This window comes from Corvus hawaiiensis, chromosome 22 (assembly GCF_020740725.1).
Source record: "Corvus hawaiiensis isolate bCorHaw1 chromosome 22, bCorHaw1.pri.cur, whole genome shotgun sequence".
Lineage (NCBI taxonomy): Eukaryota > Metazoa > Chordata > Aves > Passeriformes > Corvidae > Corvus > Corvus hawaiiensis.
The window spans coordinates 8,456,709-8,481,265 of NC_063234.1; the positions used below are offsets into that span (position 1 = coordinate 8,456,709).

General features: G+C 60.3%; 2 protein-coding genes across 6 annotated transcripts in view; both read right to left on the minus strand.

Moving 5' to 3' along the window:
- USP48 (ubiquitin specific peptidase 48) overlaps positions 1-8,166 on the minus strand; it is a 30,380-nt gene extending 22,214 nt beyond the window's left edge. For 3 of the 5 annotated variants that reach the window (XM_048326305.1, XM_048326308.1, XM_048326307.1), the window contains exons 1-9: positions 7,972-8,166; positions 6,872-6,992; positions 6,647-6,788; positions 5,419-5,546; positions 4,002-4,126; positions 3,333-3,441; positions 2,006-2,139; positions 1,755-1,837; positions 1,092-1,271 (exon numbers count right to left, since the gene is read on the minus strand). In XM_048326305.1, coding sequence (XP_048182262.1) covers positions 1,092-1,271; positions 1,755-1,837; positions 2,006-2,139; positions 3,333-3,441; positions 4,002-4,126; positions 5,419-5,546; positions 6,647-6,788; positions 6,872-6,992; positions 7,972-8,105 — 1,156 coding nt within the window. In that variant the 5' untranslated portion in view covers positions 8,106-8,166. Of the gene's footprint in view, positions 1-1,091; positions 1,272-1,754; positions 1,838-2,005; positions 2,140-3,332; positions 3,442-4,001; positions 4,127-4,203; positions 4,282-5,418; positions 5,547-6,646; positions 6,789-6,871; positions 6,993-7,971 lie in introns of those variants that run through there. The other 2 variants (XM_048326304.1, XM_048326306.1) reach the window with 2 other exon arrangements.
- An 817-nt stretch (positions 8,167-8,983) lies between these two features.
- HSPG2 (heparan sulfate proteoglycan 2) overlaps positions 8,984-24,557 on the minus strand; it is a 40,174-nt gene continuing 24,600 nt past the window's right edge. The window contains 46 exon segments of the mRNA XM_048326020.1: positions 8,984-9,434; positions 9,886-9,989; positions 10,061-10,144; positions 10,253-10,323; positions 10,422-10,500; positions 10,633-10,708; positions 10,800-10,853; positions 11,483-11,623; positions 12,296-12,398; positions 12,833-13,065; positions 13,811-14,032; positions 14,584-14,682; positions 14,763-14,871; positions 14,946-15,055; positions 15,140-15,239; positions 15,310-15,454; positions 15,541-15,625; positions 15,881-15,997; positions 16,081-16,228; positions 16,313-16,425; positions 16,500-16,529; positions 16,532-16,577; positions 16,579-16,766; positions 17,261-17,358; positions 17,441-17,565; positions 17,567-17,637; positions 17,917-18,069; positions 18,072-18,176; positions 19,679-19,858; positions 19,945-20,110; positions 20,112-20,138; positions 20,213-20,394; positions 20,855-20,989; positions 21,064-21,207; positions 21,298-21,436; positions 21,523-21,674; positions 21,757-21,895; positions 21,979-22,130; positions 22,215-22,353; positions 22,439-22,590; positions 22,673-22,811; positions 22,907-23,058; positions 23,142-23,280; positions 23,613-23,770; positions 23,888-24,026; positions 24,374-24,525. Coding sequence (XP_048181977.1) covers positions 9,271-9,434; positions 9,886-9,989; positions 10,061-10,144; positions 10,253-10,323; positions 10,422-10,500; positions 10,633-10,708; positions 10,800-10,853; positions 11,483-11,623; positions 12,296-12,398; positions 12,833-13,065; positions 13,811-14,032; positions 14,584-14,682; positions 14,763-14,871; positions 14,946-15,055; positions 15,140-15,239; positions 15,310-15,454; positions 15,541-15,625; positions 15,881-15,997; positions 16,081-16,228; positions 16,313-16,425; positions 16,500-16,529; positions 16,532-16,577; positions 16,579-16,766; positions 17,261-17,358; positions 17,441-17,565; positions 17,567-17,637; positions 17,917-18,069; positions 18,072-18,176; positions 19,679-19,858; positions 19,945-20,110; positions 20,112-20,138; positions 20,213-20,394; positions 20,855-20,989; positions 21,064-21,207; positions 21,298-21,436; positions 21,523-21,674; positions 21,757-21,895; positions 21,979-22,130; positions 22,215-22,353; positions 22,439-22,590; positions 22,673-22,811; positions 22,907-23,058; positions 23,142-23,280; positions 23,613-23,770; positions 23,888-24,026; positions 24,374-24,525 — 5,759 coding nt within the window. The 3' untranslated portion in view covers positions 8,984-9,270.

A 24,557-nucleotide genomic window follows, 5' to 3' on the forward strand; every position in this document is an offset into this window, starting at 1 on the left:
CCTCCTGTCAGGGAGTTGTGCAGAGCCACAAGGTCCCCCCTGAGCCTCCTTTGCTCCAGGCTGAGCCCCTTTCCCAGCTCCCTCAGCTGCTCCTCAGAAGTTCTCCAGACTCTTTTCCTTGTGCTCCAGACCCTTCTCCAGCTCCACTGCCCATCTCTGGACACATTCCAGCACCTCAAGAAGCATTGTGCAGGTGAGAACAAGGAAATGGGAGAAGGCTGATGCCCCATTACACCAAACCAAGGGAGCACTTAAATCCGCAGGTGTTTTTTCTCTAAAGATGCCTTAAAGAAAAGCAACATTCCATAAATTCCAACCACAGCAAAGCATCCGGGTGGGCCAGAATTTCTGGGAATGGATTGCTCACACTGCAAGCGAATTTCTTATTAACTTCCCTGGTTCTCCTGCCTGTGAGCACCTGCACTACAGAACACTGAGTCACTACAAAACCAATTCAGTCCAAATGCCAGTTCAACACTGAGCTGCTCTTATTTATTGACTGCAGAGTGAGAAATCCACAGGTCCAGCCTCAGCCCAAGCTCTCCAAGAAATCTCCAAGAAATCGCCAAGAAATCCAGTCCAGGATCGCGGTGATCTGGGCAGCACGTGACGAGCCAGTAAAACAGAAAAGCACCAAGGAAAAAGCTCAGAGTAAAAAGGCAGTTTTAGCTTCCAAGTTGTTATTTGGATCAAAATTGTTTTTACTGCCTCCAAGTAAAACACCTCAGTGGAAATAGAACCATAATGTGTTAAGGAAACTGAAAGCATTCTCCTTATCTGTTCCAAGGAAGTGGCACTTGCCTGTTGCTCCTTGATAGGAACCCGCTGCCCGTGTTATCAGCGTCTTATCTGCCATGTGGCAGCCAGAGAAATACTAGAGCAGCTGATCAGGAGGTGCAAACACTCACACGGGGCTGAAACGAAGCAAATCTGGCTGCAATCACCAGGATTGCTGTTTCCCGCGTTCCTCCGAGCTGTGACAGCCCGTGTAAGAGCATTCTGGGGAGGAGCAGGAGGCTGCAGCCGGGGACGCCCGTGGTTTTGGTGAAAAGAGTTATTTTAAAAGGGCACTCACAACTGAAAGGTTTTACCTAGATCTTCCTCAATCCCCAACTGCAGTTTCTTCCCCTCCATCTTCTCAATGTCTTCGTCATTGAACTTGTACCACTCGCCCGTCTGCGGGTCCTTCACGTGGGCGATGTAGTGCCCGGAGTAGGCACTTACTCCGCGGTGGATGAGCACAGCGCTCAGCTCGTACACGTGCACACCATCTGCAAGGCAGGCAGCACTTACTCACAGCTCTGCAGCCAGCAGCATTCGTCTTTCCTGGCCTAAAACTTTGTGTTTTCACCAGGCAGCAAAGCCTGCACTTGAACTCACAGCTCTTCAGGACATTGCTAAGAGGGTTGTGGCTTAATAACAGGGATGTTGTTTGAAATATGGGCTTCAAACAACTCTTGACAGAATTTTCAATCAAAAAAGAGGATTCAGAGGAACCACAGAATCCCAGAATGGTTTGGGTTGGAAGGGACCGTTGGGCAGGGACACCTTTCACTATCCCAGGTTGCTCCAAGCCCCAACGCCCAACCCGGCCTTGGATGCTTGCAGGGATCCAGGGGCAGCCACAGCTTCTCTGGGCACCCTGTGCCAAGGGCCTCCCCACCCTCACAGGGAGGAATTTCCTCCTAAACAGAATTACAGAGATCTGCCAAGAAGCAATAGGAAAAGATAACAGAACACTGTCCCAAACTCACTTTTTTGCTCCATGAAAGGCTCCATGTCCAGCAGCTCTGAGAAGCCGATGTAGGTGTTCAGCTTCTTCTTGTGGCCAGTTTGTCTGTGCAGAGGGAAAGCTTCGGCTCAGACACAGCAGTAACAGCTCACATCCCAAAATAACTCCCCTGAACATCCCCAGAGAGGCTCAGACACCCCGACACCCCTCAAATTAAAGCAGGAAGAGCAGGGCAAGTGACTTCCCAAAGAGCTTCCAGGGGTTCCCACTCACCTGTCAAACACAAAGCGCATGAGCTGCAGGTTGAGGGTGCAGGGCAGGCTGAGCAGCCGGATCTTCCTCGTGGCGTTCTGCTTGCTCTGACAAGTCTCACAAAAATAACGATTGTCCCCTTCTAATTTTTCCTCCTGAGTGTGGAGAGGCAGAGGGAAAGGTCTTGAGAACATGTCACCTCTGAAAAGTCAATTGAGCTACTCAACAGCTGGAGAGTGAGAAGCACCAAAGTTATTTTAACTATTTAAATCTCTTTTTAGCTGCTTCCCAAATTTTTCTCTGAGTTAAAGACACACTAATAACTGCCCTTTACAGCATGGCCATAGCAGGCTGCTCTCACTTTAAGACAAATTTTAGACTGAATCAAGCCCCATTCCAAGTTCTCAGGTCTCTTACTCTTGCTCCTCGCTTGACTGAGTTGCTTTATACCAAAGAAAGTAATTAAATCACCCCTTTTATGAGTTCACGTGGACCCAGTTAATGTAAAGCCACATTTTAGCCTGGAAACTACAGCCCTCTGCTCAGCCACCCAAAATCACCGTGCAAGAGTCACTCATTGCCTAAGCAGATCCAAGGGCAGGATTAGGCCAGAGGAAAATTCCAACCCCTCTAAAAAACGTCACAGGGCTGTTTGTGTGAAGCAGGAGCAGACAAATGTCAAGTTCACTGATTCAGGAGTTTAACGTGTGCACCCAAACCAGTTTTTTTTTCATAGCAGACCTTCCAGGCAGGGTAACTGGTTTGCTGAGTGCACCAGCTACCGAGGAGCTCAGGGTAGGGGTTCGAGTTAGCTCTGTCCTAAATAATTTGAGTGGAATCCACACCTTAGTGTGCCAGAGCTGAACTTCAGATCCAGGCAAATTTTCAAGCTGAATTGAGAGCACTTGCAGCTGTTCCTGCAGCTATTCCCGGAGCTCCCTGGTACTTCTGAGAGCACATTTTTCAGCAGGGAATGTCTCCTGTTGCTATGCAGATGAGCACTGACACAGAAAACATGGAAAGCAGCCGTTCTCACAGTGCTATCTGTGACAAAGCAGGCAGAGACTTCTCCCTAACTTTCCTGGCAAAGTATTTTAACTAAAAATGCAACTTCCAAGTGCTTTTTAAAGCCATAACAGGAGCATGTGATATCACAGAACCATTCCTTGCTCTATGCCTCAATCCTCATTTTTTGGGTCTGCAGAAAAAACCATTTTCACTTAAATGCATCTCACCGAGCCAAGTCAGTGGCTTCGCTCTGACACCGACCTCGAAGGCTGTGAATTGGAGGAAGGAATTGAAATTCCTTGCTAAAAATAGCAGGACTCCAACCCCAGCGAGCTCATACCTTGAGGAATTCTGTTATGCAGTCTGTCAACTGCTTGTGTCCTTGGATGTTTAACTCCAGCTCGTAAAATTTAGACACCAGTTTAGATTCTCTGCCACACTGGTTGCAGCTGGGATGGGAAAGAAGAGAAAAATTTATCTGAGGACAGGTCATGGCTCACATGTCAGGGCTCCCCAGCCTTTAGTAAAATATTCCTTGAATAAAACCAGGAGAAAAAGTGAAGTCAGGGCTAAGGAGATCCTTGTGCTGCTCCACAGCACAAAAACTCCAGAAGAAGGTTTAAACAGCTTAACAGCACCTACCAGGACCTGTCACGACTTGCATGCCCCATCTTATATTATTTTTAAGGGGAAATTCATAGCTCTGAGAACACAGGAATGAAAATACAACACCCAGGACACTGTTTTTTGGCTGCAGGACCTGCCACTCCATTAGCTCACTTGCAGGTTTAATTGGTAAATTCCCATTAAAGGATTAAAAGCAGCTGGAGAACTGTCACAGCAACACCACACGCACAGGAACAGGAAAGGAAAAGGTAAATATTTCTAAGAAAGTGTTTCTGCTGCAGCTTAACTGCCTGCTCTGGTTGTTAGGAGGGATCTCCCCCTCCCAAATCCTTCTAAAAATTTAAATATTTACAAAAAGGGTCTTCCCAAAACTATTACTTACACCGTGACATAGGCATACTCTCCACAGAACTGCTTTTGCACAATGTTCCGGACATCTGGGTTTTTCTGTTTGGACAAAGTATCTTCCAGCAGGGACATGAACAGCTTGGAAAACTCCTGGGCGTCCTGAAAGAGCAAACCAAGTTCATTAACAATCCACCACAGCACAATCCCAACCCTGTCACTAACTCACTGCTAATTACCCCGAGCCCTCCACACAGGCTGTGCCGAGGCTCCGTGCACTGCATGGAAAACAAAGACCAGGCAGGAGAACTAAGGAAAACAGAGGAATTTGGCTAAAGGGAGCGTGAGGCCCTCGGTGTGGGAGCACAGCGGGAGCTGCCCTGGATCCCCGCCAGCCCTGCCGGGGGCTTCGACTTCTGCCCCGCTCCTCCCAGGATTCTGGAAGGGATAAAAACCCTCCTGTGGAGCTTTCGAGCCATTTGATCCTCATTTTTGCAGCTGTCCCTGCTCAGATCAGAGGTGAGAAGAGAAATAAAAACACCCCAAATATGAGAAGCCGCCCTGTGGGTGATCCCGGCGATGCTCCACAGCTTCCCCACACCCAGCTCGGGGCCTTTCTCTCCCACCCTGGTTCTCCTCTCCCGAAAACAAACAGGTTTTGGCCTTTCTCAGCTGCCTTTTGGTGTCCCTGGCCGGCTTCCTTCCCCTCCTGACCCTCCCAAGGAAACATTTGCCAGTGCCCCAGCTCTTCCTCCAAAACCTCCTCTTACCTCTCCAAGTGCATTTCCAAGCCGTGCCCCTCTCCCAGGCTCTCTCCAGCTGCAGCCCCACAGGGCCCCGCAGCACTCACCTCCCACATGCTCCCCTCAGGTCCTGGCTGGCTCCTGCTGATCCACCTCAGCCTGGGGATCTCTTCACCCCTGGGAGGGCCCTTCCACCACCCAACCCCCCGCTCCCGGGGAGGAGCAGCCCATGAACACCTGCAGAAGGACCCTGACTGCAGCTCTGGCTCCCACCTGGCCCCATCCCATCGCTCCTGGGCTTCATCCCACCCTTCCCTTGGCTCCTCCTGATCTGCACTCATCACTTCCTAGCCTCATTCCATTGCTCCTTGGGCTCCTCCTTATGTCCCTGTACTCATCCCATTGTCCCCTGTCCTGATCCCATCACTCCCTGGGCTCCTCCTTGTCTCCCTGTTCTTATCTCGTTCCTCCTCAGGATCCTCCTCATCTCCCTGGCCCCATCCCATCACTCCCTGGGCTCTTCCTGATCCCTCTGTGCTCCTGACGTCCCTGGTCCCCTCCTGTTCCCCCCCTGCACTCTGGGAGGGGCCTGGAGCCCCACCTCCCCCTTCATCTTTGCATCCAGAAGCCAGACCTAGCTGGGAATTGCCCAGTGACCACCCAAGGGTGATTCCCAACTTCTGGAAGTGTCAGGAACACCCTCCTACACACCTGCTGCTGCCCCGTGTCCAGCCCCAAGGCCTTGACAAAGCCCGAGGGGTCGATGTAGCGCCGCTTGCTGTTCTGCAGCAGAGCAAACAGGTACTGCAGGTGCTCACAGATGGTCTGGGGTTCATAATCTGGGGAAAACACAAGGCACAGCAGGAACTCAGGGTGAGAAGGGATCGCTAAACGTGTTTCACTTGTTCTGGTTTTGTCAGGGGAAATTAAAACTAAAAGTGATGGGGTTGGAAGGTGGTTTGAGTTGTCAGGAAAACTGAAGTGGATCACATAGGGGATGGTGGCAAATCCCAGCACAAGCCAAACAGAGAATAATTTAGGTTGGAAAAAATCCTTAGGATCATCAAGTCCAACTGTAAATATTTACTTTCTGAAACTTCCAGACAGGAGGGTGGAGCCAGGCTCTGCTCCCAGGGAACAAGGGACCGGATGAGAGGAAATGACCTTGAGTTGCACCAGCGGAGGTCTAGGTTGGATATTAGGGAAAATTCCTTCATGGAGAGGGTGGTCAGGCTCTGGAACAGGCTGCTCAGGGCAGTGGTGGAGTCACCATCCCTGCAAGTGCTCAAAAAAATGTCTGGATGTGGCACCTTGGTACATGGGTTAATGGTGGGCCTGACAGTGCTGGGGGAATGGTCGGACTGATAATCTTGGAGGAGTTTCCCAGCCTTAGGAATTCCACGATCCTGCAGTGCCCAGCGCGAGCTGTGAGTGAAGGGTTTACACAGCATGCACCAATTACCCCGAGAAACAGCTTCTTATTTACCCCAGGAACTGAAACATCATTTAAAACCACCAACAAACAGGAGCAGAGCTGAGGCAGCTGTGCTGACTCAGAGCTTCCCTGGGAAAAGTACCCAAGCCCAGGAAAAACTGGGAGCCTTCATCCTATCTGGGACCCAAACTTCAGCCTTGCCATGGGGTAAGTGCAGCTCTGTGACAGCACAGACCAGCCCTGATCCACATGTTCCACCACCACTAGGCTACTCTGGGAAGCAAGACCAAACCAAACCACCATTTTCAACCAGCTCAGGTCACTCTGATCTAAGAAATAACTTGGATTAAGGTTGGTTCGTTCCCAAAATCCAGGTGATGAATCAAAACTAACAGTGCAGCAATGGGATGTACAGCTGTAGCTTCACCCGTGGATTCTCCTGAAAAACCTTATCCCAACGTGCGGTTTCAGGAGGAAAGGAACAAATCCCTTTCTCCCACGCACCTGTGTCCTTGGGAACGCTGTCCCCGCAGGCGCTGGGGCACAGGTAGAGCGCCTGCCGCAGCTCCAGGTTCAGGAACCACATCTGCAGGAAGGTGTTCACGTAGCACGTGGCGCCGAGGTTCGTCAGGCCCACGAAGGCGTTCTAGGGGGCAGAGACAGGGCCAGGGGTCACCTCCCCACGTCCCCAGTGCCGCCCTGGGCCCCAGGGGTGGGGTCTGGGGGTACCTTCTTGCGGCGCTCGCAGTTGGGGTCGTCGATGTTGTGGAAGCTGTTCTCATCGATCTCGCCCAGCCACACGTGCTCCCCGATGCCCACCAGGCAGTTGGGGTTCCCCCGGCAGTTCCTCCTGGGGAGCCAGACCCCAGCGGTCACCCCCACGTCCCTCAGGGGCTGGGAGGGGTGACAGTGGGGGATGTGGCGGCAAGGACAAGGGGAAGCCCATAATGTTGAATGGGATGAGAGACGGAACACTCCCCCCCAAAAACGGTGGTCATGGGTGAGGAAGGAGGTGGAGAACCAGAGGGGTTTTTACCAACCCCTGATGGTAAAAAGGGGAGATAGGAAAATAGGAGAGTATGGAACCAAGGGGTCTTCTATATCTGGGAAGCCAGGCAGGGAGAGGGGTCACCTCAACTCCAGGGTAAGTGCCCTCTATCCAGGCGAGGAGAGGGGTTCCCTACAACCCACAGGGATCCCCTATAAATGGGGAGCCTCGCAGAGAGAGGAGTCCCCACAACCCTGGGGTGGAAGTAGTTCCTTATATCTGAGAAGCCAGGCAACGACAGGGGTCACCTACAGCCCCGGGGTTTTTCTATAAATGGGGAGGGACAAGCAAGGAGAGGGGACCCCACAACCCCATGGGGGCTCCCCTATGTCTGAAGAGCCCAGCAGCTGGTGCCCAGGGCGGTGCACTGTATCTGGTGAGCCGGGTAGGGAGGAGGGTCCCCCACGACCCCAAGGGAGTTCCCCTACATCTGAGGAGCCAGAGAACGAGAGGAGTTCCCCACAACCCGGGGGGAGGCCCCTGTGTTTGAGCAGACAGGGACAGAGGTTCCCCACCACCCCAAGGGGGTCCCCTGTATCTGGGGAGCCCCACAAGGAGACCGTGCTGAGGGCCACCCCAGCCCCGGGGAATGGGGGTCCCCGAGAAAGGAACATGGGGGAGCCTCCACCGACGCCGGGGGACCTCGGAAGGGGCGGGGAACGCCCCGCGCCTCACGGGGGGAGGGAACACAGGGTGTCCCCCAGCCCTGGGGGCCGGGGAAGCCCCCAGATCCCAAGCGCGCTGTGGGGAGGGTTCGGTGCCCGGCCCGGCCCCGCGGTACCGGCAGGCGCCGCGCTGGCAAGGCTCCAGCCGGACGCGATAGGCCGCCTCGATGTGCTCCTGCGCCACCGCCTCGGGCGGCACCGTCTCGGTCCAGCGCCACGCCGCCTTCTCCAGCTGCAGCCGCGGCGCCATCGCTCCCGCCGGCGCCCCGGGGCTGCCCCGGCCCGGCCCGGTCCTTGCCCCGGCCCTTGTCCCGGTCCCGGTCCTTGTCCCGGTCCCGCCTGGCCCCTCCCGCCGCCGTCAGGGCCGGTGACGCCACGACCGCGACGCGCTGACGGCGCGAGGCGCTGACGTTACCGGGCCGCGACGCGCGGGGCGCTGTGGGCGGGGCTTCCGCCCCGGGGCGTGGCTTGGGCGCGCCGGGGTACCGGCTCGCGCCGCCGGGGGCGGGGCCCTGGACGCCCAGGGGCGGGGCTTGCGTGAGCGGCGGGAGGGGCGTGACCGGCGTGACACGGGGGCGTGGCTACCCCACACGGTGGGCGTGGCTACACCACACGGTGGGCGTGGCTGTCGCTATGTGGGCGGGGCCTGTGGCGCGGGGCCGCGCTGGGTCCCATCGCCTCCCCCACACCCACCCCGTGCCCCCCCGAGCCCCCCAGCCCAGCACCCCCGCCAGACCCCTCTGCACCCCTGTGCCATTCCCCCGGGCCCCTCTACCGCACGGACCCGCGCCGTAACACCCCGGACCCCCTGAACCCCCACACCACACCCCCCTATACCACCCCCCGCGCCCCAATACCGTAACCCCTCCATACCACACCTCCCTATGCCACAACCTCCCGGGCCCCCGTACACCCTTGCACCCCCACACTGTCCCCCCTAAATCCTCCCCCTATACCCCCCCTCCTACAGCACCCCCAAACCATCTCGCTCACACCATAGCCCCCTGCACTCCAAAACCAATACAGCTCCCCCGTATGCTCCCACCACCCCCCAGCCTCATGCCCCCCCTTCCCATCCCCCCGTCCCCTCATATTGCCCCGGCGCAGCCCCAAACACGGCAGCCGCGCTGGTTGTCTCTCCTTTAATAGCTGTCCCCGCGGGGGGGTCCCCGCCAGCACCCCGATTGTCCCCCGCGCCCCCACCCCGCCGCCACCCCGGGGGGCACCCAGGCGGCCCGGCCGCCCCTGCACAGTTTCGGGGGGCCGGTGGAAGGGGGGTGTAAACATTTTTGGGGGTCCCGGCCCCCCCCCCCCCGGAGTCACCCCAGGGCAGCGAAGCACCGTTTCCTCCTGGTGGTTTTTTTTGAAAAGAATAAAATTGGCCAAATTCCCCCCAAACTCTGTTTCGGGAGGCGTTAGGAGGGGCAGGGAGGCACAGGGGAGCCCCCCACGGCGCCGTGCCGGAGGTCGATGGGGTGTCGGGGGATCCCGGCGGACTCCAGCGCCAGTCCCCGCACGCACCCCGAGAGGCCGGAGCTGAACTTGCCGGCGGTCAGGGCACGGGGGTCGGGGGCACCGCCTGCGGGGGGACACGGGGCCACGTGGGTGGGGGGCACCTGCTGCGCCCACCCGTGTCCTGGCCTGGGACACCTGCCCGTGTCTCTCTCGTGTCCCAGCAGGTGTCCCCACCCCACGTACCACTATGGGTCCCACCCAGTGTCCATCCCACGTCCCTCTCTGCGTCTCACCCTGTGTTCCACCATGTCCCATCCCGTGTCCATCCCGTGTCCATGCCATATCCCATCCCACATCTGTGTCCCACCCCATCTCCATCCCCTGTGCCATCCCATGCCTCACCCTGCCTATCCCACCTCCACCCTTCGGCCATTCTATGTCCCGCCCCTGTTCAATCTCATCTTCATCCCACATTTTCCGCCCCAATGTTCATTGTCTGTCCTCTCCATGTCCATCCCACATCCATTTGACCCGTCCCTCCCCGTGTCCCCCCATGTCCCTATGTCCCACCGTACCCACGTAGATGCTGCCCTCGGTGTTGGCCATGATGTTGGATCCGGGTGATTCCCCACTCACCGGCTCCTCTCCGTCCACCTGCAGCTGCCCACGCCGGCCCTCCCTGCGGGGCACCGTCAGCACCTGCACCCCAACCCCACCCCGACCCCACACCACCCACAGACCCCCGCCCACCTCGTCACCGTCACCCGGTGCCACTCGCCGTCATTGATGGGGTCTTCAGAGGTGATGGTGGCCTCGCCACTGCCCAGCTGGTAGCTGTGGGGGGCACAGTGTCAGAATGCATGGCCCCTTGGGGGCACCTTGTGGGGCTCAGGGGACCCCTGGGTGCCACACACCACACCAGGTGACCCCGGTCACTCTCACCTGAACACCAGGTGTCCATCCTTCAGCCCGAGGCCGAGGAAATCTTTGGCTTTGCCACCCTCGCCGGGCTCCTGCGGGTGCAGCAGGGGTGAGCAGGGGGGTACCGGGACCCCCCACCCCGAGGGGGTCTCACAGGCGGTGCCCTCCCTGTCCCCCGTCCCCGTCTCACCGCGCCGTGCCACAGCAGCAGCCCCTGTGCGCTGCGCGTCCGCAGCTCCAGCTCGATGGTCTCGGGAGCCTCGGGGGGGCTGCGAGGGGAGGGGGGTGATGGGGGCAGCACCCAAAAAGGGAGGGATGCCGTGGGGGGGTGCAGCACCCCAAAAAGGGGGTGGTGCCATGGGGGGGGGCAGCACCCACCCGGGGTGTGCTGTGTCACTCACCCGCGAGGGAAGAGGTGCCCGGGAAGGGCCAGGTAGGATCCGTCCTGGAACGCAGCACTGAACTGCCCAGGAGCGTCTGGGGAAAGATGAGGGTCAGGGGGGGATGGGAGGAGGGGGCCCCACCCGCATTTTGGGGGGAAAAAGGGGAAATATGTGCAGGGACCCACCGCCACCCCCGCTGCCCTCCTGCCAGTCCTGCTCCAGCTCTGCCAGTGCCGAGCCTGCGGGAGAAGAGGGGGGAAAGCGGGGACATGTATTCCCCCACCATGTCCCCAGGTGTCTCCAGTTGTTCCCAGGTATCCCCAAGTATTCCCCAAGGGTATATCCTCAACCGTGTCCCTAGGTGTCTCCCCATGTCCCCAGGTGGCTTCAATTATTCCCAGGTATTCCCAAGTATTCTCCAAGCGTGTGTCCCTGCCATGTCCCCAGGTGTCTCTCTGTGTCCTCAGTTGTCCCTCTGTGTCCTCAGTCGATCCCCAAGGGTCTCCAGGTGTCCCCAGGTGTGTCCCCCCCATGTCTGCAAGTGTCCTCCAAGTGTCCCTAAGTACCTCCTCCCACGTTCCCAAGTTTCCCCCATGTCCCCACATGTCCCAAGCTGTCTCAAAATGTCCCCAAGTATTTCCAAGTATCCCCAAGTGTGTGTGTGTCCCTTGTGTCCCTGGGTGTCCCCGTGCCTTTCCTTTGTCGCCCCCATCCCCCAGTGACCTGAGGTGTCCCTCTGTGTCTTCAAGTGTCCCAAGGTGTTCCACCCTTGCCCCTCCATGTGCTCCCCCCTCACTGTGCTGGCAGTGTCCCTGCATGCTCCCCGTGTTCCCAAGGTGTCCCCCCTGTCCCTGCATTGTCCCCTCACGGTGCTGGCAGCGGGCCCCGCTGTATCCGGGGGGGCAGCGGCAGGAGCCATGGACACAGGAGCCACCGTGCAAGCAGGGCCGTGAGGGGTGACAGCCCTCGGCCTCCTCCTCCTCCTCCTCCTCCTCCTCGCAGCGCGGGCCTGGGGACAGTGGGACACGGTCACCAGGGGGTGACGGGTGAGTGTGCACGGCCCACACGGGCACGGCACCCACAGGGCACACCGGGCACAGGTGTGTGCAGGGAATGTGTGTGAGCTGCGTGTGCACATGGCACGGGTGTGTGCAGGGAACACACGCAGCTCACACACACACACAGGTACAGCACACACACACACAGGTACAGCACACACACACAGCACGCACACACAGAGCACACACAGCACGCACACAAAGCACACACAGGTACAGCACACACACACAGCACACACACACACACCACGCACACACAGCACACACATGTGCACAGTGCACACGGATGCACAGCATGCACACACACAAGAATGTGCTCACACACACAGTGCACACACACACACTGCACAAATGCATGCACAGTCCACACATCACATGCAGTGAACACGCACAAATGCACACGCAGTGCACACACACGCAGCACATGCACAGGCAGTGCACACAGGCACACGGCACACGTGCATGCGCAGCCCACACACGCAGTGCACACACGCAGCACATGCACACGCGCTAACGCACATGCACACACGCACGCACAGCACACATGTACAAATGTGCACACAGTACACACACGTGTGCAAACGCCCCAGGCCCCCCCCCCTCAGCCCTGTCCCCGCTCTCACCGCGGGTCCCCGGCCGGCACGGGGCGCGGTGGCCGCAGGGCCGCACCCCCCGGCTGCGCAGGAACCGCTCCCGCAGCTCCACGCGCTTCCCGCTGATGGACACCTGCGGGGACACCGCCCAGCCGTCACCTCCCTGCCAGCGGGGTCACTTCCCGACTGGGACACCAAGGGGGTCACCCCCCCGCCAAGGGGACACCAGGGAGGGTCACCTCTCCAACGAGGGGACATCAACAAGGGGACACCAATGGCACCACCCCCCAGCCAAGAGGGTCACTCCCCACCAAGGGGACAGACACCAAGGCCGGGGGTCACCAACCGAGTGAGGGAGCTCCAGCAAGGGGATGTGAAGGGAAGTCACCTCCCCAGCAACGGGGTCCCCTCCCAACCAAGGGGACACCAAGAGGGGTCATCCCTCAACAAGGGGACATCAGTGGGGGTCACCTCCTTCCCCAGCAAGGGGATCACCAGTATGGGGGAGTCACCTCCCCTCCTGAGGGGCGTCACCTCCCCTCCAAGGGGACACAAGGGGGGTCTCACCTCTCCGATGCAGCCGCGGAAGGAGGCATTGGTGGGGGGGCGCAGGGGGGGCTCGGTGCCCCCCAGGTACAGGGGGCTGCGCAGGTTGAGCCCCTGGCTCTTGCCGGGCGAGGAGCGCTTCACCGGGGCAGCGTTGTCCACCACCAGCGTCCCATCCTTGTGCACCCGCTCAGCTGTCACCCAGTGCCACTGGCCCAGGGCCACCGGCTCTGTGCTCCGCAGCACCGCTGGGCCTGTGGGGACAGGGGTGGTGTCATGGGGGGACGCCAGGGGACAACCAGGGATGTGCAGGGACCTGAGATGAGGCCTGGGTGATGGTTGGGGACCCTGGTGATGCTTGAGGACCCCAGTGGTGACAAGGGACTCTGGAAGGACCTGGAGACCTCAAGGAAGTCAAGGTAGCAGGGTCATGCCTGGGGACCCCAGTGGTGCCAGAAGACCCCAGTGACAATTGTGGACCCCAATGTGGCCAAGGGACCACAGTGATACTTGGGGACCTCAATGAGGTCAAAGGAACAATTGGGGTTTTAAGTGATGCCAGGGGATCCCAGTGGTGTGACAGTGGTGCCTGGGGACACTGGCAGTGCCTGGGGACCCAGGGGATAGTGGGGGACGCTAGGGATGTAATGCCAGGGGACCCCAGTGACACCACGGTACTTCAAAGATGCCAAGGGGACCTGAAGAATGCCCAGCAACCTCTGGGGACAGCAGGGGACCCCGCTGATGTTCAGGGACCCTAGCAGCACCTGGGGACCCCAGTGAGGCCAAGGTGCCAGGGGATCCCAGTGATGCTTGGGGACCAGGATGACTCCCAGGGGCCCCAGTGACACTTGAGGACTCCAGTGGTGCCAGGGGACCTCACTGTGGCTCAGGGACTCCTCTGATACCAGTGAACCCTGGTAATGCCGTGTCACCCCCTTACTCCCAGGGTCCCCAGTGCCACCCCTCTGCAGTGCCCCCTGTCCCTGTGCCACTCACCTGAGCCCAGCTCGTAGCGGAACTCGAGGTGGCCACCGATCATGGCCAAGGCCACGAAGTCCTCGACAGGGGCGGCTTTGCCGGCACTGAAGAGCAGGAGCCCGTCAGGTGCCAGCGGCAGGAACTCGACCTCCAGCCGCAGCTCGTGGTGCACGTTGGTGAGGGGCGGGTATGAGACGAAGGCTCCCTCCTCATCGAAGGACGGCACGTTCACCACCTCACCTGCACATCCCAGTCAGTGCCCAGTGTGGGACCCCCCATCCTCAGGGTGGGACCTCCAGCTCCATCCTCAGAGCAGGACCCCAACATCCATCCACAGCCTTCATCCCCAGGGTGGGACAACATCTATCCATCCCTCCGTCCATCCCTCCGTCCCTCCGTCCGTCCATCCGTCCGTCCCTCCGTCCATCCCCAACCTTCATCCCCATGATGGGACCCCATCATCCATCCCCAGCCTCCATCCTCACCCTCCAACCCCACAGTGGGGCCTGATGTCCAGCCCCATGGTGAGATCCAACCTTCATCCCCAGGAGGGGACCGCAGCCTCCATCCCCATGGTGCCCATCTTTCCAGGCTGGTCCTGATCTCCGTGCCAGTGTCCCCAGGGTGGTACCCATACCCATCTCCATCCTCATCCCCATCTCTGTTTTCCATTTCCATCTCCATCCCCATGTCCCCAGGGTGGTCCCAGCCATGTCCCCATTTCCCTGGGGTGGTCCCCACCCCGTCCCCATGTCCCAGGATGGTGCCAGATGTGTCCCTGTGTCGCTCACCCTCGGTGCACCGCTCCCCAGTCTTGCCCAGGTGGCAGCGGCAGGTGTAGCCCTGCCCGTCCAGCCGGTTGACGCAGGTGGCATCAGGCCCACATGCCTCTGTGGGGTGACAAGCCATGAGCACCCATCCCGGAGGGGCCCTGGGATGACGTCTCCATGGAGGGAGAGGTGTCACCTACCCGGGTGACAGTGCAAAGCCTGCGAGTACTCGCAGTTGCTGCCAGTGAAGCCATGGGGACATCGGCAGACGTAGGTGCCGCTCTTGTCATCCTGGCACACGCCGCCGTTCTGGGTGAGGGGTGACATGGGTGTCAGCAGTGGGCAGGGATGGGTGGGCATCACCTCCTCCCCTCCATCCTCACCTGGCACGGCCGGTCCTGGCAGGTGGGACAGTTGGTGACACCATGTGCCTGCAGGTCCATGTCCCCAAAGGCCACCTCCTCCCCTTGGATGCGGAGCTGGCGCACGCAGCCTGAGGGGTGGTGGAGATGAGCAGAACTGACACATGACGCCCAGCGTCCCCTCACCCCGGTGCCCCCCAGAACCCACCACTCACCCATGAAACCCCGGCTGAGCCCCGTCTTTGCCACAGCGCCAATGTCAGGGTACCCGCCCAGGTACAGCTCCTCATTCAGATCCAGCCCTTGAAACTTCCCCTGCAGGCACAAGAGGGTGGGCACCACCTCCAGCACCCTGACCCCACCCAACAGCCCCCCAAGCTGATACCTGGGAGGTGCCGTTGACTGCGGGGTGCCCGTCCAGGCCCAGCGAGCCCCAGGTGAGGTTGCGGAGCAGCCGCACGGTGTGGAACTCACCCAGCCGCAGTGCTGTGGGGTGACGGATGGTGGCCATGCCCGAGCCAGCATCAAACCTGATTTTTTTGGGGGTACAAGGGGTGTGGGTGATTGCTGGTGCCCATCTCCCACCTCTCCCATAGCACCTTCTCATAGGTCTCACCTAAATTCGGGGCGTCCACCCACCAACCCAAAGGAGATGAAGTCAGCACCACTGGTTTTCCGCTGCCCGTTGTAGAGGAGAAGCCCTGAGGGGTGACAGGGGATCAGATGGGACAGTCCCCATCCTGAGGTGAGGGACACGTCCTAGGGAACCCCAAAATCCTCCCAGAATGGAGGAGAAACCCCCCATAAATTGGAGGCTCCCAGATGAACAGAGAATGGGAGGTAAAGGAGGGCAAGGGGAGCATGAAGGGAGAGGAGCATGAAGGCAGGGAAGGGAGGGGGAAATGCTGGAGGGGGCATGAAGGGGGACACAGGACACGTGAGGGACACAGGCTCACCATCGGCAGCATCAGGTCGGAAGGTGATGAGGATCTCAAACCTCTTGTAGGCATCCTTGATGGTGGGCAGGGGGAGGAAGGAGCGGGGCGACTGCCCGAAATAGGGGACCACGTGCTCTGCAGGGACGGGGGGGTCAGAATGGGTGGGGCACGTCACCCCCCGCTCCCGTGCATCCATCTGTCCGTCTGTCTGTCCTCACCTTGCACCTTCAGCACGTAGTAAGCTGTCTGCTGCCCGCGGTGGTTGGCGGCCACGCAGGTGTAGACGCCGGCATCCTCGGGGCGCACGGCCGGCAGCGTCAGCACGTTCCCCTGCACCCTGGCACCTGCTGGCAGCTCTCCCTCCAGCTGTGGCACAGCAGGGGGGGGGTCAGCACCCACAGGCAGCCCCCACAGCCCATGCCACCCCCACCCTCCATCCCTCCATCACACCTTGCTCCAGGTAATCTCTGGCACCGGGAAGCCGGATGCCAAGCACGGCAAAACGGCCGCGGATCCGATGGACACCTCCTTCACCTCTGGCTGCCCGGTGATTTGAGGAGCGGCTGGGGACGCACAGAGGTGTAACCACCCTGTGGGCACACGGTGTGTGTCCCCACCTCCGTGTCCCCATGCTCACCCTGCACGTGGAGGATGACGTGGGACTGACGGTGCCCACGGCATTGGTGGCGGTGCAGCGGTACTGCCCGGCGTCCACCCCGCTCCACCTGCTCGATGGTGAGGGTGCCAGCGCGGACCAGCACCCCGGGGCGGATGCGGCCCCCTACTTTGCTCCAGGTGACATGGGGACGGGGTTCCCCCAAGCCCAGGCACTCCAGCTCCACTGTTGTCCCTGCCAGCACCGTCTGCACCGCGGTCCGGATGTTGATCAGGGCCCTGGGGAGAGCTTGGGGGGACAGTGGGGTTCTGGGGTGAGCCCCCGGCACAGGGAGGCATCACAGTCTGGCACTGGAGTGGGAGATAGGGAAAAATGGGGTTCCTGAGGGATGTGGGGCAATTGGGGTGGCTGTGGGAAGGGGGAGAGGTCAGAGGTGCTGGAGTCCTTGTGAGCATGGGGAGACATGGGGGGTACCAGGGTGGACATGGGTGTGGGAAGAGATAGGGGGCACTGGGGTGTCCGTAGGGGTGGGGAGAGATTGATTGTGTTGGGGTGTCCACAGGCATGGGGAAGAGTGGGAGGTATTGGGGTGTCTGCTGGCTTGAGGAGAGATTTGGGGTCACCATGGGCGGTGGGGGTATCTGGGTACCTGTGAGTGTAGGGAAATGGAAGGTGCTGGGGAGCCCCTCGGTGTGGGGACATGGGGGTCTCGGGGTGCTCTTGTTAGTGGGGGACAGGTCAGGGGGTGCCCGTGTCCCCTGGTGCCAGGGTGACACTCCTACCCTGGACAGTGAGGGTGGCTCTGTCCTCCGCCTGCCCGCCCGGGGCGCTGGCCCGGCACACGTACACGCCCTGCGCCCCCGCTGCCAGCTCCGGCATCCTGCGGGGACACCACCAGGGTGAGAGACCCCACAGAGGGCCAGGGTGGGGGTCCCACTTCCCTGTCCCGCGTTCCTCCTTACCGCAGCACCCCGTCCCGCACGCTGTGGGTGGGGGGCAGCTCCCCACCTTCCTTCAGCCACTCCACACGGGCACGGGAGTCCCCAGAGACAGAGCAGGCGAATTCGGCAGTGCCACCCACCCCCCTTGATGAGGCTCCCTGGTGTCACCTGCACCACCAAGGGACTGCCAGCGATGCCCCCACCTTCACCAGCATCACCTGGAAGGAATGCAGAGCCCCCAGTGCTACCCAGTGGCACTTGCATCACCCATGGGGGATGCAGAGCCCTGGTGGTATCCAGCAACACCAGGATAACCTGGGTGGGGTGCAGACTCCCAGTGGTACCCAACGGCATCATCCAGGAGGGATGCGGAGCCCCAGTGGTACCCGTCAGCACTGGGATCGCCTGGGCGGGACGCAGAGCTCTGAGGGCACCCGGCGGCACTGCCACCACCCAATGTGGAGCACCCATGGTACCCGGGCCGGGGATGGGCTCACCATGAACAGCCACACGGGCAAAGGCCTCGGTGGTGCCGACACGGTTGGTGACGACACAGCGGTAGGTGCCGGCGTCGGTGGCGGCCGCGGGGCTGAGGCGGAGGAGGCCGGCGCGGTGGGCCGCACGTGCCGAGAGGCTGCCATTCACCTTGTCCAGGTGTAGTGCAGCGGGGGGGTGCCGTGGGCCAGGCACTGCACCTGCAGCGCGTCACCTGCCCGCACCGCCGTGTCCTCTGGGAGGATGGTGGCGTACGGAGGTGCTGCAGGACAGGTGGAACCATCAGTCGGGACAGGGCCAGGAATGGGTCAGCGGGGCAAGGAGGGTGTTGGTGGGGGCGGGTAGGGTGTGATGGAGATGGGCGTGTGTTGGGATGGATGAGAGTTGGATGGATCTACGAGGAAGGGGTGGATAGAGGAATGTGAGAGGAGATGGAGATATGGATGTCTGGGATGGCCAGGACTGACAGATGAATCCACCAGGAAGGAAGGGATGGATGGATGGATGGATGGATGGATGGATGGATGGATGATTGCAGAGTTTGAGAGGAGATGGCCAGTTGGGTGTGTGCTGAGATGGATGATGCACAGGGAGAAGGGGGATGCAGGAGTCAGGAAATGCAGAGGTGGATGTGAGCTGGAAAGATTGAATGATGGATGAACGTACCAGGAAGAGGTGGATGGATAAGTTTGAGAGGAGATTGAGAGATGACAGTATGCTGGGATGGATCACATGGATGGATGTACAAGGAAGGGATGGATGGAAAAGGTGTGAGAGGAGATGGAGAGATGGATGTGAACGGGGATGGGTGAGTGATGGATGAATCCCCAAGGAAGAGGTAGGTGTGGGGGTGGATGGATCGATGACTGGCAGAGTGTGAGAGCAGGTGGCGAGTTGGGCGTGTGCTGGGATGGATGAGATGGATGATGCACGAGGAAGGAATGGATGGAAGGGTGTGAGAGGAGATGGAGAGATGGCATGTCCTGGGATGGACCAGAGATGGGTAGATGCACAAGGATGAGATGCATGGAGGGGTGTGAGAGGAACCGGAGAGAGGAATGTCAGTTGAAGTGGGTGAGCAATGGATGAATCCACCAGAAAGGGATGGATGGAGGGGTGTGAGAGGAGATGGAGAGATGGATGCGAGCTGGGATGGATGAGAGAGGGGTGAATTCACAAGGATGAGATGGACGGAAGAGCAAGGAGATGGGGAGATGGGTGTGTGCTGGGATCGATGAATCCACAAGGAAAAGACAGACAGAGAGGTGTGAGCAGAGATGGAGAGATGGACGTGAGCTGTGATGGATGAGTGATGGGTGAATCCACAAGAAAGAAAGGGATGCAAGAGTAAGGGAGATGAAGAGATGGGTGTATGCTGGGATGAATGAGATTGATGGATCCATGAGGAAGAGGTGGAAGGAGAGATATGAGCAAAGAGATGGGTTTGAGCTGGGATGGATGAGCCATGGATGGATCCATGGTGGATGGATATATGGACAGATGAGAGAGCAGAAGTGGAGATGGACATGCACAGGGATGGGACAAGCAGGTGGACACATCCGTGGGAAGGGTTGGTGATGGAGCTTGAGAGGAGGAGGATGAGTGCTGGGATGGAGTGAGGATGGTCCCACAAGGAAGGGCTGCATGTAAGGGTGGGAGTGGCAATGGAGGTGGCCACATGCAGAGGAAGGACAGGTGATGGCCACAGGAGAGGTGGCAGCAGGAACCCAGGGGCACCCCAGCCCCCCGCTGTCCCCTCCTTACTCTCCACATCGAGGGTGACGAAGACTTCGGTGGAACCGACGGGGCTGCTGGCATTGCAGATGTACTGGCCCGAGTCCTGCTGCGCGGCACGAGGGATGACCAGGCTGCCGTTCACCACGCGGTGCTGCCAGGGCAGGGGTGCCCGCAGCTTCGACCACTCAATCCGGGGTGCTGGGTCACCTATGACCACACCATGCCCATCACCGAGGTGTCAGGTACTGCTCAGGACACCCCTTCTCCACCACGGTCCTCCAGGCTCCCCATACCTCTGGCCATGCAGTGTAGTGTGGCTGTGTCCCCGGCCACCACGGTGACGGTAGATGGTGCAGTGACCTCGGGGGCCCCGGGGTGCCGCTGCGCTGACTCCACGCTGACGTCCACCCGTGCCTGGGCTGAGCCCAGGGCACTGTGTGCTGTGCACACGTAGGTCCCCGGCGTGCTCCGGCTTGGCCGGCGACAGCTGGGGGGGGACAGGGTGGGGATGAGCACCAGGCACTGCCCGGTGCCCCATGGTGCCCCTGGGTGCCCCCTCACCTGCAGGATGGCCTGGCTGTCCATGTGCAGCAGTGTCTGGTGCTCCACTTTCTGCCGGGAGCCTAGCCGGCTCCAGCGCACCAGTGGCCGTGGCTCGCCCCGGCCCAGGCACTCCAGGCTCAGGGATTTGCCCTCCTTCACTGTCACGGGGCCTGGTGGCATCACTGACACTGTGGGGGCACCTGGAGAAGGAGGAAGACATTGGGGTGGGGATTAGGACACCACCATGAAGGACGTTGGCCTGGCCACAGGGACACCCCATCACCTTGGGAGCATTGGGAGCATGGGAGGAAATGAGCATGAGGGTGGGGATGGGGACACAATATCTCAGGAGCATCCAAAGCCCATGGAGGACATCAGCATGGGGGATGGGGACATCACAACTCCTGGGGCCCCAGGAAGGGCACCAGCATGGGGACATGGGCACCACCACTCCAGGACAACTTGAAGCATGGAGAGGAGATGGGGATAGGGACACCATTGCTCCAGTGGTATCTGGATGACATGGAGGACACCAGCATGGTGACAGGGAGCCCACCCTGAGGGCATCTGGAGCACGTGGAGAACATGGGGATGGGGACACCAATGGAGACACCTGGAGCATATGGAGATAGGGACAGGGCCACCCTGGCCACCTCATACCTTGCACCACGAGGTTGACGACGCTGCTGGCGACGCCGAAGCGGTTGGAGGCCACGCAGTGGTAGGCACCCTGGTTGCCCACGTGGGCACCGGTGATGGAGATGACTGAGCCGTTGGCGCTGATCTTCACATTGTCTGGGCAAGGAGGAGCCATCAGCACCAGGGCCACCCTGGGGACCATGCCAGGGCCACCCTGGGGACTACCATACCTTGGAGGTGCTGGCCAGGCCCCATCCGCCAAGTGATGTTGACAGGCCGGGCACCATCGTGGACACGGCACTTGAAGGTGGCATCCTCACCCGGTGCCACCGCCATGCTGTGTGGGTCGATGGAGATGATGGGGCTCTGCAGACCTGTGGGGACAAAGGGACAGAGAGGCCACGAGGTCACTCACATCCCCTATTTCCCCCCAGCATCCTCCCTCACCCCGTGGCCACACTCACGGTAGCTGGAGCTGTCACGGGAGGTGACAGTGACAAAGACAGTGGCCTCGCGGGCAACACTGCCCGTGTCAGCCCGGCACACGTACTCTCCCGAATCGGCCACCGAGAGCTGCGACAGCCGCAGCCGGGACCCTGAAATCTGAGGATGTCATGACAGAAGGTGGTGGCATCACCCAGCCATGCGCAGCCACCACCGTCCCCCACCCCGCCGGTGTCCCCACCTACCTGGTGCTTGGCTGGGAGGGCCCCACCACGCTTGTACCACGTGATGGTGGCCTGTCCCTGGCCGGCCACCACGCAGTCCAGGTCCAGGGTCTGTCCCTCGGTGACAGAGGATGCCGAGGACTCAATGTGGATGGGTGGCGTGACGCCGGTGGCTGCATGGGCACAGTTGAGGGTGAACGGCCCCAGTGGTCCCTGACACCAGTGGGGACCTGTCCCCTGGAGGGTGGCACTCACAGTGGGATGGGTTGGCTCCGTCATCGATGGTGACGATGAGGGACGTCTCCTGCGTGATGCCGCCTGATGTCACCCGGCACACGTACTCCCCTGAGTCGGCTGCTGTCACCTGGGGGATGCGCAGGCGGGTGCCCGACACCTGGAGGGGACAATTAGGGGACAAGTCATCACCGTAGAGCAGGGGATGGGACAAATTCAGGGGGACCCTCCCCTGTCCCCTACCTGGTGGCCAACGGGCAGGGAGCCACCACGCTTGTACCACGTCACAGTGGTGGGGCCTGACCCTGCCACCACGCAGTTGAGGTCCAGGGTCTGTCCCTCGGCGATGGCCGAGGACAAGGACTCGATGTGGAGGGGCTGGGAGATGCCAGAGGCTGGGGGAGGACAGGGAAAGGGAACGTTTATCACCAAGGCGACCCTTGATTGTCCCCAAGCACTGTCCTCTCTCTCACACTCACTGTAATAGGTGTCGGCGCTGCTGGGCACGGTGACAATGACAGATGCCTCCTGGGTGACAGTCCCCAGGGTCACCCGGCACACGTACTCTCCCGAATCAGCCACTGCCACTTGGGCAAGGCGCAAGCGGGTCCCCGACACCTGGGGAGGTGACAAGTTGAGGACACATCAGTACCTGATGCATAGTTGTGGCCTGCAGGGCAAAGCCACCTCGCCCATGTCCCACCTGGCTGTTTGGTGGCAGAGCCCCCCCACGCCGGTACCAGGTGACATGAGGATGACCCTGTCCTGCCACCATGCAGTTGAGGTCCAGTGTCTGTCCCTCGGTGACAGCAGCGGAGGAGGTCTCGATCCTCACTGGTGGTGTGACACCAACGGCTGGGGGTGGCAATAGGGTCAGCAGGGTCACCACTGTGTGTCCTCACCATGCCCCTATGTCACCTCTCACCCATCCCAGTACCATAAGAGGAGCCAGCACCAGTCTGGATGGTGACGATGAGGGATGTCTCATGTGTGACACTGCCCGATGTCACCCGGCACACGTACTCGCCCGAATCGGCTGCTGTCACCTGGGGGATGCGCAGGCGGGTGCCCGATACCTGGAGGGGTGACACACATGAGAACGGGGACATATACCCCTCAACACCACCAAAAATCCCTTTTCCATCCCAAAATGCTCCTCTGTGTCCCCTACCTGGTGCTTGGCTGGGAGGGATCCCCCGCGCCTGTACCAGGTGACAGTGGCCTGTCCCTGCCCGGCCACGATGCAGTTGAGGTCCAGGGTCTGTCCCTCGGCCACGGAGGAGGACGAGGACTCAATGCGCACTGGAGGGGTGACACCAGCGGCTGGAGACAGAGACAGGAGGGTCACCCCAAGGACGGTGGCACTGTCCCCCAGTCCTCAGTCACCTCCTCCTGTCCCCACTCACGGTAGGTGCTGGCACTGCTGGGCTGGATGGTCACCATGATGGAGATCTCCTTGGTGGTGGCCCCGCTGGTCACCCGGCACACGTACTCGCCCGAGTCGGCCGCTGTCACCTGCAGCAGCCGCAGCCGGGAGCCAGACACCTGTGGGGAGGGGACATGGGGGTCACTGAGGCCATCAGCTCTGGCAAGGGGTCATCTGGGATTGCACAAGGCCACTTGAGCTTGCACAGGGTCACTTTGGGCTTGCATGGGCCACCTGGGCTTATGTGGGGTCATTTGGGCTTCCTTGGGGTCACTTGGTCTTCCCTGGGATCACTCGGGGTTCCATGGTCATGGGGCCACCTGGGCCTGCCCAGGACCAGCCAGCCTTGTATGGGGTCCCCAGGACTTGCATGGGCCACCTGGTCTTGCCCAGAGCTGTGTGTCATTCCCATCCATCCCGCTTGGTAACATCCCTGCTCCGTGTCCCCTACCTGGTGCTTGGCCGGGAGGGTCCCCCCGCGCTTGTACCAGGTGACAATGGCCTGCGCAGGGCTGGCAATGACACAGTTGAGGTCCAGGGTCTGTCCCTCGGTCACAGGGGATGACAGGGACGAGGACTCAATGCGCAGTGGGGTCGTGCTGCTCGGGGCTGGGGAGCAAGATGGGTTAGACACTGTGACCACCACCATGTGTGACCCTCCCAGGGACACCGAGAGCAGTGTCACCCCCCCGTGGGTAACCTCCTGTGTTCCCTGTCCCCACTCACAGTAGGCACCAGCACTGCTGGGCTGGATGGTCACCATGATGGAGGTTTCCTTGGTGGTGGCCCCGCTGGTCACCCGGCACACGTACTCGCCTGAGTCAGCCGCTGTCACCTGCAGCAGCCGCAGCCGGGAGCCAGACACCTGTGGGGAGGGGACATGGGGGTCACTGGGGCGAGTTGGGCTCCCATGGGGCCACATGGGCTTGAATGGGACCACCAGGGCTTGCATGGGACCACCAGGGCTTGCATGGGCTACTTGGACTTGCAATGTATGAGCTACATGGGCTTCTGTAGGCCACCTAACCTTGCATGGGCCACCAGGGCTTGCATGGGGTTTCCTGCTCTTGTATGGGGTCACCTGGGCCTATAAGGGGCCACCCGGGCTTTCATGGGACCATCTGCATTTCCATGGGCCACCCAGGCTTGCCCACAGCTGTGGGTCAACTGCATCCACCCCCTTTGGTGACATCCCTGCTCCGTGTCCCCTACCTGGTGCTTGGCCGGGAGGGTTCCCCCGCGCTTGTACCAGGTGACGGTGGCTTGTGCGGGGCTGGCGATGACACAGTTGAGGTCCAGGGTCTGTCCCTCGACCACGGCAGAGGATGGGGAGTCGATGCGCAGGGGAGTCGTGTTGCCCGGGGCTGGGGACCAAGACAGGAGGGTGACACCAGTG